Genomic DNA, 18205 nt, shown 5'->3' on the forward strand with positions numbered 1-18205 from the left:
AAAGGAAAACCCGAGTTCAGCAGGAGCAGGGTCTAATCAGATATCAGTGCTACCTTATGTGAGTCAGAAAACCTGCGGAAGCAATGTGGACTGAATTCAAAATTTCTGTCTGGACAGCACGATAGACTTGGCACAAGTCTACATGCTCCAGTTCATCTACTGAAACCAGCACAGCTATTTTAGCTTGGTTCTCCATCTGGGCTAAAGGACCCTGCTTCTCAATGCTTACCATCCTGAACAGCACAGCCTATCAGCGTGGTTACTTTGCCAGTTAACTGAGGAACTGCACACAGCTGCAGAATTACATCTACTCCATCTTAAACATCTAGCGATTAATTTGAAGTTCAGGACAATATTCTGTCTGCTAAAATACAGAACTAGAAGTTAGCATTGCTGGTTCTCTTCCTAGCTCTGCTACTCTCCTGCTAAGCAACACACATTCAATTAGAAAATGGGGATAATAGTTATTTTGGAGATGTAGGATCTAATAAATAAGTATTTCTAATACACCTCTATTTTTGAATGAAAGATATACGTTTTAATTAATGCTAAATATTATTTCCTAGCTTGATGCAGAGAAGTGGAATAGTATACACTATTTCTTCTTAATTTTCATCAAACAAGTTAGATTTTCTTTATGATCTCTTATCTCTCTCTCTCGTATCCATCTCACATCAACTTAATGGTTTCTGTTCTTGCAGGTTTATAGTACAGGGCCACCTGTATTTTTTCAGGGTTGTTAAAGTAATAACATTCACATGCGATACGCTGTGCCAAAGAAGGAAGCATTCAATTTTACATCAATGCAGATGAAAGAAAAATCAAAGCAATTTACACATTCAAAATTCGTAGCTTTCACCATTCCATTGCACGCACACACCCACCCATTGCACACCTGAGTGAAACAAGTTTGGAAGAAACCTCATACTTTTGTTTAATAGCTTAACTGAGTCATCACTTTGATGGAATATTGAAATAGCAAGCTCCTCTCATTATCTCTTGCTAAAAGCTATGGTAAACTAGATTAGAGACTGCAAACCAGGCAAAGACTAGTATTTGTGTTGTTCTACGGGTGATGAGAACGACTTTGATTTAGAAGCTAATATTTTATTAAGTATTTTCTTGATCGCCTACAGAGTAGGCATCATTTTTTATGAGTGCACACATGATTTCTTTTACTGAGAAACATGACCAGCATCCGAGTACGACTGTCGTGTGGAATGGAGATACTGCTACAGCCTGCACCTTCAAGTGCAGAAGTATTTCTGTGATTGCCAGTCTGAGCATGGCTTTTGACATCAGTTTAGTGTGCCCAGCACACAACTATTATGCTGCACTATAGAATTTTTAAAAGAAAGCCTTTTTTAGTCTCTCCAACATTACATTCATCATTCTTTCAGTTTCTTATGAAACAACACAGACTGAACTTCTCAGGCCTTCAGTGGACCCACCCAGTTATCATTACTATATCATCATAATCATATTATTGATTTAATATATGCCAAAACTAATTAATCTCTCATCAAGATATTTTTTTTTCATAGTATTCTATTTATGAGGCCATATTGATTCTTTATAGTTTGTTTTTTCCTAGTACTAGGCCAGATAAGAACAAATGAGGATTTTCTTTGTTACTATAAAGCAATATATTCCAGATCTGGACCTCTCTGTTCTAAACTACAGAATTGCAAGTTTTCCCATGACTCCTTCAAATTTGTTGCCTAGAAATAAGTACACTATTGAGCTGACTTCAGCAAAACAGCTATTACTTTATTGGAGAGAAATTGTATTACTTTACCATTAAAGGAAACAACACTTTGTCTAAACTGCCAACAAGAGTGCTGTGGCGTGACACCCTGCAGACTCTATTGTAGGAATATCCCACAGAAGAGGCCAGTGTAGATGTAGGATAGGGAAAAAAAGACAAGATTATTATAGTAGCTTTATTGGAAGCTGTTTTTTAACAGCGATGTGCAGAGTTCTGGGCTGTTACAATGTGCCAAGAGATGCTTAAAGTAATTCATGCTCCTTCTATAGTCAGGGGCCAAGGTAGGCTTTACCTTAGGTGTTCTGAATTGACATTGAATTTGAGGGGGTACGACCTCCTAATACAGCTACCCACATTGGATACCTGAAGTTAGACAGAGAGAACAGCCCTCTGTACTTCTTTGTGATACATTTTTGTATTACCAGGGAAATTTTTACTGCTGTTAACAGCACATCCGAAGCATAACATGGTCAAGTCTTCCAGACTGCTCTGCATGAAGATAATGCAAAATACAAACCACCAATGAATACTACAGACCAACAGTCAGTTGATTTACTCCATCATTTGGTAGCAGGCAATCTGGACAGACCACATGCCCGTTCCAGACCCCTCAAAAGTCACTTCAGTCTCAGTTGCTGTCTCTATTCACTTCCCTCACCACAGCCCCTGACACTCCCATGGGAGGTCTAACGAAGCACCAGGGGCATTAAAAAAGGGAACGAGATGGGCGAAACCACATGTGTAGGGTCTAAGTATATTGCTTAAGGAATATCTGAAAGGAGCTCACATGTTATATTGAGCTGGCTGGTTTAAGAGTATGAACAGAAAATAAATTAAAGTAAGGTTTAAAGTTGGGTAACTGAGAAAGCTTTAAGTAACAGATCCAATTGTCATGCATAATACAGTTGGACTCGATGATCTTAAGGGTCTTTTCCAACCTAATTGGTTCTGTGATTTTATAAGGGATTAAGGGCACCTTATTCTGACTGAGAACCAGGCTGAGAGCCCAGACTAAAACAGTTTAAGATACTTCCTGTTGGTTAGCTCTACATCTTCAGAAAAAAGATGGTGTGACACCATCAGGTTGTCTGACTCTGAGTTAGAGCACTTGGGTAAAATTGCCATGAAAAATTACACATTTTATTTCTAATTCGAAGACATGCTAAGAACTAAAACATACCTGAGCAATAGATTTCCTAAAGGCAAAGGATTCTTTCAGGAGAAGGAGCAAAAAAGTTGGGATATTACAAATCCATCATAGCTCATTTGTTTGCATAAAAAATCTAGTTAAAATGAGAAGAATCCTATAATGCATTACTTAAGAACATAAGATAATGTTAATAGTTACGTTTTTATATAGGTAAAATAAAAAATCTATAAACATTTTAAAAGTTACTAAAAGCACACTACTTTAAAAAGGGTATTAATGATCACTTGGTAGCACAATAAACGTTTAGAAATACTGTAAAGAAATCAGTCATTTTCTATTCACACATGGTTTTCTTCTTATTTAAAAAAGGGCTATGTCTCAGATCATTGACATTAATACCGTTTTCTGATACAACAGTATCAGATTTTATATCCCAAATATTAATATCCTTGTCCATCATCCTGTGTTATCCCCTTTTATTGATGAATAAAATAATCATCCAACTAGTAACATCATGTTTTTTTCATTTTGAATTTGAAACCTCTAAAGGCATAATGGGAGACTTCAAAATTGCTGATAAGAGAGTACTCGGTTAAAAGCATTGTATATAATGATAAGTTCTAAAGAATTTCCAAAAGAACATAAAAGCTGTTAAGTGGTTAGAAAAAAAGGATAAAAAGAAAAAGATATTTTGAAATCAGATAAATGGGGGAATATGAAAAAAGAATAAAAAATTGAAAGATGTTTTATGTTCTGTAAATGAAAAACAAGAACTTAATGACTTGAAAATTTGAGAAATTAATACTTAATAAATTTGCCTTTAGTAAGACAAAATAGTGGTTTAAAAGGCAGGTAATGAAACACATTGCCAGAAAAAGCTAGAATGCTTGCTCATGTAATAAATGAAATGATGACGTACAATGATTTTGGGAGAAGACTTTTAAATCTTCCATTTCAGAACTTAGACTTGTTCCCACAATCAGAGCAAGACTGTCTCCCCACAAGCAGTCAGACAGGCTATCCTACTACAGATCTTACACCTTCCTCCTGAAGCATCTGCTACTGGCCACGCTCAGCAATAATGGACCAGATGGATGTTGGATCCAGTTAATCTTAGAAATCTCTATGTTCCCTACACTAAAGCTGTATTAATTTTTTTCTGATACTACTATTATTACCTGTTATTTAATTGTGCCACAGTTTCCCCAAAAAGTACACGGATGCCAGTGCAAAGAATGCCTATTAAGTTGTCATGTAACTAGGGAACAAGGTTACAGTAACATTTTATAGATTTTTCAAGTTTCTTTTGAAGCTGCATCTATAAGGATTTCTAATGCGATAGAATAAAAGCTGTAGCTTAAGATATAGCATGCCTGCATAGATGCTACCTGCATTAACTTTAAGCTACCTCTTTCAGTGTTTCCATAATAAAGACCAAGATATTTTGACATTTTAACACAACAATTCAGCTAACCTGTGAAATTTGTTTTCTCAGCAGCTACATCATGAAGAGAAGGAAGCTGAACAGATGGTTAATTAAAGATAATAGAATTTTTGCATGTACCCAAAGTGGTTTAAAACATACCAATCTAAAAGATTACCTACAAAAGGTTTTTATTAATAAAAATTATTTATTTGTGTTGAACGACCCAGAGAAACGAACACTGAAAAACCTGCCACATCATTAATGTCCTTTTTGGCTGTGATATTTAAGCATATTAATTATATTTAGCTCCTTCTATAAAGAATAAATCATTCCAACTTGTTCTGGCTCACTATGCATGAAGTGTTCAGGTAACAGTTCACCATCTTGTGGATACTTGTAAAATACTGCTTTGAATGCTTGAGGAAAGTAATGATTTTGCTAAGTCACAGCACTCCTAGAAATACAATGTTATTTAGCCACTTCGGGAAGCGAGGAGCTAGATGCTGGACTGGGACAGAGGCTATGGAGAACTGACAGCCATTTCTGACATAGCAATATGATCTAGGACGTTTCCTTCTGCTACTGAAACAAAAGCATACACCTGTAAAATAGAAATCTTATTCTCTCAAGCAGAATCCAAAGCTTTTATCTATTCCTTGTGATTCTATTTCTCCAGTATCAGGCTAAGGATAAAAGTTGACAATCTTGCTAGAGATTAATCCTTTAAAGCAGATCTGCAACCATATACTGGGAATTGTGCGCAGACTACTGGAGCAATAAGCATTTACTTGAAAATCCTAGAAAATTGCTACAGAAGAAACATGAGTAAAAACAATTCTTTAATTCCTGAAGAAACAGATAAAGGGACATAAGATTTATGCCCAGAATTGAAGAAAATCATCACACATAGCAGCAGCACTAAGCAGTTTACTGAATGTATTTGGTTGAAGCTATGATGTAGTCAAGAAGTTGGTTTTATCAGCATGTCCTTTTGTATGAATCTGAGAAACAATACGCAGTCAATAAAGTATTAATGCTTGAATCCCTACGCACCTTATAAAAATGCCTCTAGGTTCTTGTGTGTAACTAAAACTGAAGCTATTTCCAACAAATAAATCTTTTGTGATTTATCATGTGATTTGTATCTGAAAAAAATCCAGGTCACATAACACAATGCTTGTTCCTGGGACGATTAGGGCTGTTTCTAACTAATTTAGCTATCTGTGTAGAAGCGAGCTGCATTTACAGTTCACCAACTCAGAAAATCATTAGTTTGATTAAAGTGTTTGTTCCCTGAGGAAGACATACAAAACCTCCAACATCCACTGCTATTGAAAAGCAGCTGGGACCAAGAAAATAAGGTTGTGCCTCTTCCTTTTATTTGCTAGCGGCTCCTCCTTTTTGGATCATTCATTTATATCTGGCCTGTTGCTGAACCTGTCTCTTTAACGAGGCTTTGGACATGCTGAGAAGTAAAGCTGTGTGTTTGTGGCACGGATCCAGTGCTGAAGGAACAATAAATTGGTGAGAAAGCAGAATTCCTGGATTCACACCAGATTACTCAATAGTTCTGTAGACTTGTTAAATTTAATTTGCGTGTTGTTGGGGTATTATAATCTTTAACGACTTTCTGTGAAGTCCGTGTAGTACCAGGTAGACTTTGGGTAACATCAGTGCATCTTCAGCTTACAAAGGGATAATTTTTACAAGAATTGCTATAAGCAGTGATTCTTCCAAAGTTTGCCAGCATCCTTCTTCCTAACCAAGTTTCCATGCCTCTGCCACTGCAATGATGTTTTAAACACTGAAAATAACTAAACTGTCCATTTGATTTCACCAAATACCTTTACACTGTCATCAATTCCATAAATGTGCCTTTCAGCTGCTACTGTATGCTTTGGTTTCACATCAGAAGTTTCTTTGCTATCATCTGCCTGCAGGAAACATTGTGTGGAGGTTCTTGTGAATTGTATCAGACAGGTAAAAGCTGTCACTTGAATAATTTATGTCAGCAGCACATTTTCAGTAAGCAACTTGGCCATCAGCAGCAGAACAGCATCTTAACGAAGATCTAGGTAATATGGAAGAAGTCTGGATAAATCATTCTGATTACTCATCAGTGCCACACAAAATTCAGGGACGTTAACACTGATGCCAGTAGGTAACCCATACTAATATCAGTTCCTTATCATATATATTGCATTTAATGCTACTTTTCTCCATATCTGTAAAGTCATTTCCAGGTAACTGATTGACTTTATATTGTCAACAGCATAAGTTGCTAGGCTGGCATTTGAATTACAAGATGAAGAAACACAAAGCGAAAAAATGAGAGTGCTAGTTGACAGAACAGTCATTGATAAGTCATAGTGGAACATAGTGTTCATCAAGAGGGCCTCTCTGATGAAGCATCATGAAAATGTAACCTGATTACCTTTCTCTGACTTCCAAATGCAATATCATATGTGCAAACAATAACTGAAAATCTGCTGACTACTGCCCCTAGAAAAAAAAAGCTTCGTACTGTGGGGTCAGAGCTTGTTCATAGCTGAACAGCTTATAGTGTATGAAAAATGAACGCAGTGCTGTCAGTGGAGAAGACTGCCAACATACCTGCAAACTAACTCTAAAAACTGTAAGATCTTATCTAGAATTTACTTTTTTAAAAATTTATTTCCAAGGTAAGGAATACACAGTATTGGGTGCTAGCCACTACTTGGCTATGCCTTATAGGATACTGTCTCCCAGTGTAAATGTGGCATTCATAATCACTTCTAAAGCATCTATAAAAGATATTTCTCTTTGATATGCTGTTCAAAGTGAAAACCCTGTTTCCAAAATTAGAAGTTCTAATAGGGAAAAAAAATACTTACAAGGGGGTAAAGAGAGAATAAAAGATAGTAGTGCACTGTCTTTGGAATTAGTATGATCTGATGTGATGATATTAGGAGATTGATTGTATTTCTCATTTTGGAAAAGCTGCTGTGCATTCCTACTGTTACAACAACAGCACCAATTATGTCTACACTGCCTTTTAACAATATTTTTCAAAGCGCTTTACAAAGGATGTTAGGATCATTATCCTGAATTGACCGATAAGAAAATCAAGAAACAGACCACTGAAAAAATAACTAACTGAATGTCACCTGGCAGACAAGCAGAAACACCAATTTTCAAGTTTCAGTCCTGTACTCTTTTCACAAGACAACAGTCATGCTTTCAAACGCTACTGTCCAAGCAGGTGAGCGTTCACAGAATTATAAAGGCATTGATTGTGCTTTTCTGACAAGCCTGGCTTGTAAGTACCTACTAAATATTACAGCAAGGACCCATTAGTGACTATCAAAACGCTCTCCTTTAGCAAAGCCATCCACTTGCTAATGGCTGGCAGGAGTTCAAAATTCCAGTTTAAAGTAGTCCATCTCTTTCAGATGCCCTTGCAGTCTTGGTCTTTCCCAGCTGTGACATTTATGATAGGAACAAGAAGGATGGGCAGTGATACTTTTCTGAGGCCCAGTGTAGCCATTCCTCTATGCTTTCACAACACAAGGAAATTCAACATGTAAAACTTCAATACTTCCCCATGTCTGTTACCTCCTTAGCCATTTGGTGACACTACTTCTTTAAAAGAAATAGATTTGAGAAAGGACAACCCAAGTAAAATTTTCTGTTGAGAGGAGAATGCATTCATGAGCATTATCAGACATGGCATTAGTTGCAAACAACTTTGCCTTCCTCAGAATTAGAACAAACAGTTAGTTATTGAACGTAAAGATCTGTCTGCTAGGTAGGAAATGCAGAGGGGAGTACGTTCATTACCCTCTCACCACCTCCACTTCCATCCTCCATTAAAGACTGTGAGCCGCTTGTTCCAGAAGACAGCTGCTCTATCACTAATCTAACTCAAAGTTACACCTGCTACAGAAATTTTCAGCCAGGCCACAGCTGCCAAATTCTGGTCTCTTCATACAACTCAGGCAGTGGGAAGAATTATAATCAGTGCAGAGAATCTGCCCCAAAATGTACAATGCAATATGTTATAGTACATCATCTGACATTTGATACATAAATGTATCATTGTCTGAATGCACGCAGTATCTTCGCCAAAGAACCATTTCCCATTTCAGATTTGTACTAGCAGGCCATTTCTTCTTTTTTAATAGTTCAATGGTATTTTGCTCAAAAAGTTGCAAGAACACTTAAAGAGTGTTACTCAGAACAAGTATTATTTTTGGCATAGAAGCGATGGTACCTTTGAATTCAACACATGCAATTTATATTTGTAATTAGAAATTACATTTTGAAACATTGATCAAGTAAGATAACACTGCTGTGTATAAATGACACACACACAAACACACAGATTATTTATAGGTTAGATATTATGCACACTTGCAAAGTATTTTTGGAAGGCCAAATCCTGTTGCTTTTTACTGACCTAAACTCCCACTGAAGTCCTTAATACATGATTGCTACAGCTACTCCTTTGTGATTTCCCCTTCTGGCTGGCAACAGAAACTCTGGTGCTCTGCATTAACTGCTATCTCTGCTTTTATCTGAACTTCTACTGCAAAAATTCATGTTCTACTGGATAGTTTGCTACAGCATTAAAAAAGATGAGAATCCATTTGTTTGGGGTTTTTTTCTGCATGTTTGCCTTCAAAGTATCTTTCTATTGCAGCAACTAACAATGCTCACTGGCTCTCTGCATCATCCTCTCCACCTTTTATTACAGGAAAAGTAGACTTCATTATTTCTGCTAGTGGCGTAAGAATCTTGAGGACATTCTGTGATCTCCTACCCAACTATGGGCAGTCACAGCAGAAGAGAATCACGATGGCCTAGCTTTTCTTTAGCAAAGGAAAGCCATCTATAAAAGAATAAAAAATGTTCATTTATTTTGCTTGAGCACTGGTTTCCTGATTCCTGTTTTTTTCCCAGCCCATTGAATGTTCAATTCCCATTGTACAATACACTCAAAATACAGGAAGGATATGATCAGTGGGCTTGATTTCAAAGATGCGGAACTACCACTGAACTAGATCTGACTCAGTTTAAATGGCCCCAGGGCACTTCATCGCCTTGGGATGGATTTACAGATCCAACCATTTATGCACAAAGATATAACTTTGAATGTATAAAACCATCCCACAAGTCCTTGCATGTTAAAAGATTCAGAGGCATACTGGTATTTCTACAGCTGCTTAAAATGCAGAAACACATTCATTTCAACTAATTTTGTTTTAAAATCAAGCAATTTTGCAGTCAGTCATTACTAACCTGGCTGTTAAAGTCGAAGAAATGACAACAGAGGTAAAAATCTCCACCATAGCCATTTTACAAAGATCAGCTGCAGATCCTACAAACAAAAGTGATCTGCTTTTAATTTCAAGTATGCAAAAGGAAAATGTTCTTGGAACTATGGCATCGGATCAAAAAAACATCTGAGAATTCTGAATTATAAGAAATTGCAAAGCTAGCAGACTTAATTCACGTAATACGTGAAACAGATCATATGATTAATAAATAACAAACTAAATAATTACACGTTAATTAAAACCAGAAAATAATAGTATGAAATTATGTGTTAATTAAAGGTGAATTGTCAGTCACGGCCATAAGTTGAAAAATTGCTTTTTATAAAAAATGTCTGAAATTACCTAACTCTAAATTGGAATTAAAATTTACCTATAAATCAATTAAAATTTAATGTCACAAAAGGTTAGAACATTGTTTCAGCACTACATTTCCATTTGAAAACTTAATTTTATGCTCTTTCATATTTCCATGTGTATGTAATGTATATTCATTACATTACAGCATGAAGAGCAGTGGTGCATAAAAGAGTGTCATGTTACATAATAGATTACGCATTTCTGGTGATCAAGAGGCAGAACGATCCTCCAGGCCTGCAGTTTGGTGAAAGGGTCTGTTCTGAACCATGAAACAGGGGCTTAATACATTTTACATAAAGATTTAGCAAATAAAATACAGAAACAATCCTTTAAGTAAGGATTGCAAGCCATAATTCCCGTCCCTTCAGATATCCTAAATGTACTAGACTGTAGACATCTTTTTGCACCCCCTAACTCAATGAATTTTGAATTCTTTCTTCCAAGTGGTTCAATTTCCAGAGTAGGAATAAAGAACAGCCAGGTATGCACACGGTAAAGGCACTCTTCCCATAGAATCATAGAATCACAGCATATCTCAAGTTGGAAGCGACTCACAAGGATCATTGAGTCCAACTCTCTGCTCCTTGCAAGACCAACTAAAACTAAACCATACGACTAAGAGCATTGCCCAGACTCTCCTTGAACTCCGACAGGCTTGGTGCCATGGCTTGGTGCCCTGAGGAGCCTGTTCCAGTGACCAACCACCCTCTCAGTGAAGGACCTTTTCCAAATGTCCAATCTGAACTTCCCCTGATGCAGCTTCACTCCATTTCCTTGTGTCCTATCTCTGGTCACCAGAGAGATCAGCACCTTCCCCCCTGCTGCCCGCCTTGAGGAAGTTGCAGGCTGTGATGAGGTCCCCCCTCAGCCTTCTTTTCTCCAAGTTGAACACAGCAAGTGACCTCAGCCTCTCCTCATAAAAGCCTTGCCCTCGAGACCTTTCACCATCTTGGTCACTCTCTACTGGACACAGTCTAATAGTTTGATGTCCTTCTATATTGAGGTGCCCAAAACTGCTCACAGTGCTCGAGGGGGCGCTGCACCAGTGCAGCATCAAGTGGGACAAGTCACCTCCCTTGACCAGGTAACTGTGCTGTGCTTGATGCACCCCAGGACATGGCTGGCTGGCCCTTTTGGCTAAGAGAGAATATCGAAGGGATTGAGGAGATAGGCTAAACACCTCTTCTTTCTTCATAGTTTCTATGGCAGGCTGCCTTCTCTGAATCCCATACAGAGACTCTGTTTTACTCATTAACTATATCAAGTGCAGATCCACAGCTAATTATTGAGATGGTGCTGCGGTTTAACCCAGCCAGCAACTCAGCCCCACACAGACGTTTGCTCACTCCCTCTCAGTGGGGTAGGAGAGAGAATCAGAAGAGTAAAAGTTAGGTAGAGCTGCGTTATAACTGAAGAAAATTTTGCTGAACATTGGTAAAGACTATTGAACTTGAAAATACTCAAAAAGAGAAAAAACATTGTGAAATAACTGTGGGAAATCCAGTGATAGTAAGTTAAACTGGAACTCTATATTCCTCTCAATATTTTCGTGCATCAAAAGAAGCCTTTTGTTATCAGTTGCTGCTACCATAACCAAAATGCAAACTGCTTAAATTAATTAGACTATTAGATATAACTATAAAACACATATATTAATGCAGTTTAGTACACTGTGATAAGATGTTTTAGCATAATTTAGAAAGTTTTTACAGTCTTAGAATATTATCTCATAGCTGAAATCCTGAAAATAATATATCATAGTGTAGAATGACATTTTTCATAAAATTCAGGGATACTTAGTTTTTAATCCTTGCTTCATCACACCTTTTATTATCACATTTTGAATAACAGGCTATTTTTCACCAGATTTGTCCTCCTGTATATTTTGAACCAACAATGAAATATGTTAATCTTATTATTGTAGGTACATGTGAGTGTGTGTTTCGTAGCCAGTCCTGTGATAGCTGTGCCTCACCTCCAAGCTCTTTGGACAGATGGACACAAGAAAGTGCTGCTCAGAAGGCCATGTAGCTTTATTAATGCTACACTGTACACTCAGCAGGGCTCGCCGTATTAGCTCAAGCATTGTGCCTTCAACTGGAGAGGGCTCCCAGCCAGCTGGATGGAAACCCAGGTAAACTGAACACAAGTCTCTGGAGAAGGTTGTACGGGCATGCCCAATGTTACAACTGTGCAAGCTTTGCAGCACATTTTATAAGGTTATTTTAAAATTCTACAGTTGGGTGTGGACTACAGCAAGGCAGTCATCACCTGAGCACAACTATTATTCAAGCAAGAGGGTGTATACCAGAATTCTAGATCTGTACATACCCTTGCAGAGACGGTACTTAAATTCTGTTACTAATTATACAGAGTGCCAAATATTAGATAAATACTTAAGTAATTTTTAAAATGAAACATTAAAATGAATAATATTTAGAAAGGAAAACAAAGAAAAACCACATGATCCTTTCAAAAGGAAAATTCAAATCACTTTATAAAAAGCACACCTTTGCCATGTCTCGAAAGCACTTTTTACTTGCCTGTAAATTGTAGGCTTCCAATGTAACTTAATGAAAACCCTTAGCGTCATCCAGGTAAAAAAATAATTCCTCCAAGGGATAGCTTGGTAGGAGGGATCTCAGTCTTGGACTGCCTGCTCAGTTTAAATTTTTTTCTTTAGGTGGCTAAATTCTGTATAAGACTGAGGCCCAAGCAATTTCAACAGGGTATGTTAATGCATCAGATTAACTAACATTTGAGCACTTTATGCTGATTTTTACATTTCCAACTTATATGGCAGATTTTCAATGTTTTTCTGAAAAAAAACCCACCTTTTTTCTTGCCCTCCACAGAATTAAGTTTGAATGTCCTTACAAAAAATGAGTTGGGTTTCAAAACAAATAATAACAATGCATGATTCTTGTAATGTTGTATATTTCTTAAACTAAAGCTATCTGGCAAAATAAAAGCTGAATCTGTAAACAACATAATCACAGAAACCCTTATGGAGTAACAATCAAAACCAGAAAGGAAAATGTTTTAAGATAACAATACATCTGAAGCACTGAGTTCTAGATATTTTCTCTATTCATAGTCTGTATTTATACCTATATTTAACTACCAGAGAGCACTATAGTGTATTAGAACATTGATACTGTTAGTAGTAGTAGTACGATACTGTTTACTGGCAATTGCCAAGGCAGATAAAACACATCATTTAAACTTCTCATTTATAGTAACACAAGCCTCGATAGACTACTCTGGTAGACTACCAGAATATTAATTCTTTTGAGATTATCAGAGCAGTTGTCCACTTAAGCCAAGCACAGATAAAGAGATGGGTAGGTAAGTAGGAAGGTAGGCAGGCAGGCAGTTTTTTACCTTGAACAACAAAATTGACAGCCTGCCTCTCCGCTTGAGTGCGTAGTTTGTAATCCTGTGCATTGATATTAGCCAGTGGTCTTTTACGTCCCATTATGGAAACGACATAACCTTGTAGGATTTAAACAGAAATGAGTATTCTTAGAGTGATTACAAGTAAATTTCAAAAATTCTTTCTGAAGATAATATAGATTTTTGTAATTATATGCTGCCTGAGTCAATTTAATATTTTGCCCTCTGAAAATAGTCAAAGCTTCTCTTATTTAAACCTTAAATGTTTATTGTATTTTTGGTCTAAGAACTTTTTCATTCAGAGAATTGGTACTTGTCATACAAGGAAAACATCAGTTCATTAAAGCTGTATTTTCATTAGGAATGTCTACTGATATACCGGCAAACTCTCTCTGTGGGAGGTGAAACTATAAATACCTAGCAGAATTAACTATCCAGTAGCAGCCATAATTAGAGCTTTCCATGCAATGAATAGTTTACTTGGGAATAGCAAAGAAAAATCAATTTGTAGAGTAATTATATCATTAATGAATATTTCTCAAAATTATCAAATGGTTTTGGGGAAAAAAACCAAAGTTATAACTTCTTAAAAATTTTCTTTATGTGGTATTTTCATGTCCCTTTCAGGGCCAAACTTCCTTAACCCTAGTGTGGTGGGTTTTTTTAGTTTAAAAGAAACACGTGAAAACACAATTAAAGCTTTATGTTAGGCCTGATGACATATTTTGCCAAAACAATTATTTTGGAGGGCAAATGAGAGGAGCTAAAAGAGGAAAAGAGATGTGAGGATCCTCTTGTGAAAATAACACAGGCAAAACCTTATTGCAGCTTATATTCAAAATTATACTTCTTATTTTAAGAATAATGAAAAACCATCCGTGTTAAAAATATATTTTTACAAAGACTTTCATTACACTTCTGATCACCTTGACTATCCATGAATTATCGTTAGATACCGTGGAAGTTCAGACTGCCAAAGAGTTTCATCTCCTCTTTGGCAATCAGGATATGCAAGCACATGTGGTAAGGAGAACTATTCAAACACAAAGGTATGACCTTACTATGGACAAGACATACCCAGACTTATGTGCAGAGGATGAAGATGGTTCTGCTGAATTAATAGAGCTTTCTGCAAATTAGTATATTTCCAGCAGCGCTGATACCAAAAGTGCCAGTTTTGGAACAAGAAGCTGAATTAGGATATTCTTTGACAAATTAGTCTTCCCAATTTGTCCTTCCATGAAGGACAATATCTAAAGATGGAACTCTTGAAACACTGGATTCTCAGGGGAAAACGAATTTACTGTAATACCCTTATTTCTGTGCGGTGTGTCTCCACAACAGAATCACACTGGCAATACTCATAGCTGATTAGCATCCCCAAACAAATACCATCTTTCATATAATAGTGGCAGAGTATGCTTCTGTGGTCAAAGATTAATCTGCAAATATATATCTGAATTAGGTCTTAATGTAGTCTTTAAATATGTTGATAATCTGACCAAAAAAACCAACAGTATAATAACGTATATACTAATACATTAACAAAAGTATCCTCATCACAAATTAATATTATTTATATGTTTATCATGTCTACACAGAGCATCAGACATTCATAATACCTCAATAATATTAGTCAGGTGAGTGCTGTTCACTGTTAAACTGCAGATAAGTAAAGAAAAGTTACCTTAGAATGAGCTTACTAGGTTGGAATGTTTTTGTTGGGAAGTTGGAATCTGAGGTGGATTAACAAGAAAAATATTAAATAATGTTGACCTGCTGTAGATTTTTTTGAGCTTGTACAACCAAAACATTGTTCTTCTACTACTAATGGTTAAAACAATGGTTGATAGATGGGAGTGTGAAGAGGGGGAAGTACTAATTAGACAAGTGTGTTTTGATGACAATCAAGGATATCAGTTATGACACTCTTGTCTACTGAACTCACAAACCTAATTCTTTATCATAGAGGTCTGGTTATTGAAATTCATTCACCTTTAAGAAAAGAATGCTATGTTATTTTAACTAGATAAAAGAAATATATAGTAAACGTGTAATATTTTGCTAGATATGCTATATTGGGCTTAATGATAGCTAAAAACAGATTTTCAGTAACTTCACTTTTCTTCAGTAATATTAATGAATGAAGAAATGCAATTGTGTGGCACAATGACAGTTCATGCTTCCAGTAGATTTTAAAGCCCTACAAACTAGGAGTACTATAATTTTCATTACTAGAAGTAAGCTATATGTTCCTTTCATGACACTCACCCATAAAATGATGGGTAATATTATATGGCAAATTTACTGTTTATTGCTACAAAATGTCTTGGTACATATACTGTACTAAGAAACAAAAGAAATCCATTTTGACAGTTCTGCTAATAAGCTTTTAAAAGAAATAGTTCAACCAGCTATATTTTCTCTCCACAAATTACTGCACTCTTAGGATTCACTAAATATAAATGAATATGTAGGCTAACAACAAATCTGATACAAAAAGAGTTTGCAGCTGCAGGCTCCAAGAAGCACTCTGTACACCCCTGTCATCACAGATACCACCTGAACTTCAAGAATATAAATTCTGACTGATGCAAAGAAAAAATACTTTAAAAAAACCTGGCTCTGTAAATTGGCTCTTTTGACTAAATGTCTGAACTTCCACGGTCCAGCAGCCATGTAGCATATTTATTAAGTAAAAGACTCCTTGGGCTTTTTTGTGTTGGGAGTACATTATATCTCAAAATGATGCAGTGTAACTTGACATTAAGTAGGGTTCACTCTGAGAACAGACGTCTTACTCTGTTAGCATCTTTCTGAGAAAAGGCAGACAGGTTTAACCAGCTCCTCTTAGGGTTAAAAGAGAAAAAAATCCTGATTCACCAAGAAATTATATTCTTTTTTCTTCTCCTATAACTATCCAAGTTTTGGTCAAGCTGAATCTTTGCCTTCACCACTGTCATACAGTGCTGATCACTAAACAAAAATATGCTTACAGAGTTTGGATTACCTTTATTTCGGCATTGTTCAATGGTTTTCTTTGTAAATTCATGTACTTTCTTGTATTTTTGCATAAAACTCTCTATAAATTGACTGGCTTGAAGAGGAGTAACGCCCAGGCTGTCAGCAAGACGTTCTTTACCTGGCGATAAAGAAATTATCTTTATTATGCAATAAAGCAGAACAGAAATCCCCTACATACAAAAGCACTGTTACATTCACAATTAGTGGAATTAGTTAAACTTTACTTATCTCTATGAAAGAGGACGGACCTGATATACTACAGTCATATTTCAACAAAGCAAATGTTTAGCTTTGAGCTTGACTGTTTCACCGAAGTTACTGGATTAAGAATGTACATAATAAGAAGTATGTAATTAAGAAATTCCTAGTTATAGTGTATACCTACAATGTGGTTGAAATCTCTTGTTCACAGAGTAACTGTTGCTTTAAGTATAATTTTACTAGTTCAGCGCTGAAATCTGCAAACGTTGAGGAGCAGATAAAGAACTTGAAATCGATTTTAAATAAATGTAAATGTGAATGAAGAACTGAAAAAGGATGGAGATGGGATGGTTGAGTTTATCTAGAAGTTTTAAAGTTTTAGACTCGGTATAGAAGTCACAGGAAAACTTAACTACTGAAGCAATCAGACCAAGTAGCCTGATTTTAGAAAGGCAGTTAGGAGTCTGAGTCCCACGGATTTCAAACAGTCTTAGGCTCCTCAATATCTGTAAAATCGGCATCCAAGTTGTGAGATAAAGGGTTGGAAAAAGAAAAAACAGAAGTGAAAAATTATTCAACAGAGAGAGAAAGGAGTAATGGCTTTTGGATAGAATATAGATGCACAATAAATGTTATGTTGAATCTAAAAGGATTTCTAAGATAAGGTGGAAAAAAGCTGAAGACAGTTTTCCAGAGTGTGAAAATATAAGCTAAATGCTACATTTTAAACACATTTATAAACCAAACAGTTCCAGTAAAAATAAAACATACATCCACATTAGTCATATGAGGTTTGAAAGACAGATACAGCTATGTCAGCTGCACAGCATCACAAAACCAGCATTGTGTCTGCAAATAACATAAGTTGAGAGGCGACGTCTCAAGGCACCAAAGTCATAGAACAGTTATTGTCACAGTAATGCTGTCAAGAAAAATTATGTAGCATTTTTGGAAGACAGACGACTTCAGCCACCTAAATGCCATCACTGTCCGTCTGATGTGCATTTCAGAACAATTCTGTAGCATTTTGTTCTCAGTCATGCCAGGATCTGCACTGAGCTGCAGGAACACCCGTCTAGGCAAGGTGCTAGAAGAAATTCACAAGACGTCCAGGATGACTCTTGCTGAGCTATTGACATCTAATTAATTTGGGGCGTCTTCCTGGGTCAGCAAATGACAAATCTATTTGCTAAAGCACATATTGCTAACAGCTAGGAGACTGCTGTGGCTTCCTTAGAGAACCGTAGCATCTAAGTTTGTCCTAGTTATCCATCTAAATAACCATTGATATACAGAATTAAGTATTGCATAAAATAGCAGGAAAATTAAGCCACGATATCAGTAAGGAAGTCTGAAAGATTCCAGGGAAATGCAGTTCCTGGGAAGCAAAAAGAGGAGAATGTACAGCCATGTAATTGGGTTAGATTATGTTAGATTATGTTCCACAATGCAGAAGCACAGGCCATGTGAAGCAATGCTCAGGACTGGACTACAGCTTCCCTGAGCACTCTCCTTGAGTTATCTGTGCCAGGGGAATTGTTAGCAGCAGCCTACGAGTTTCAGCA

At 36.5% G+C, this 18205-nt stretch overlaps 1 protein-coding gene across 1 annotated transcript in view; it reads right to left on the reverse strand.

The window, feature by feature from the left end:
• Positions 1 to 18205, reverse strand: part of POLN (DNA polymerase nu) — a 108339-nt gene that overhangs the window by 15068 nt on the left and 75066 nt on the right. The window contains exons 18-20 of the mRNA XM_064448981.1: positions 16426 to 16557; positions 13404 to 13514; positions 9625 to 9703 (exon numbers count right to left, since the gene is read on the reverse strand). Of these exons, the coding sequence (XP_064305051.1) occupies positions 9625 to 9703; positions 13404 to 13514; positions 16426 to 16557 (322 nt within the window). The remainder of the gene's footprint in view (positions 1 to 9624; positions 9704 to 13403; positions 13515 to 16425; positions 16558 to 18205) is intronic.

This window comes from Phalacrocorax carbo, chromosome 4 (assembly GCF_963921805.1).
Source record: "Phalacrocorax carbo chromosome 4, bPhaCar2.1, whole genome shotgun sequence".
Lineage (NCBI taxonomy): Eukaryota > Metazoa > Chordata > Aves > Suliformes > Phalacrocoracidae > Phalacrocorax > Phalacrocorax carbo.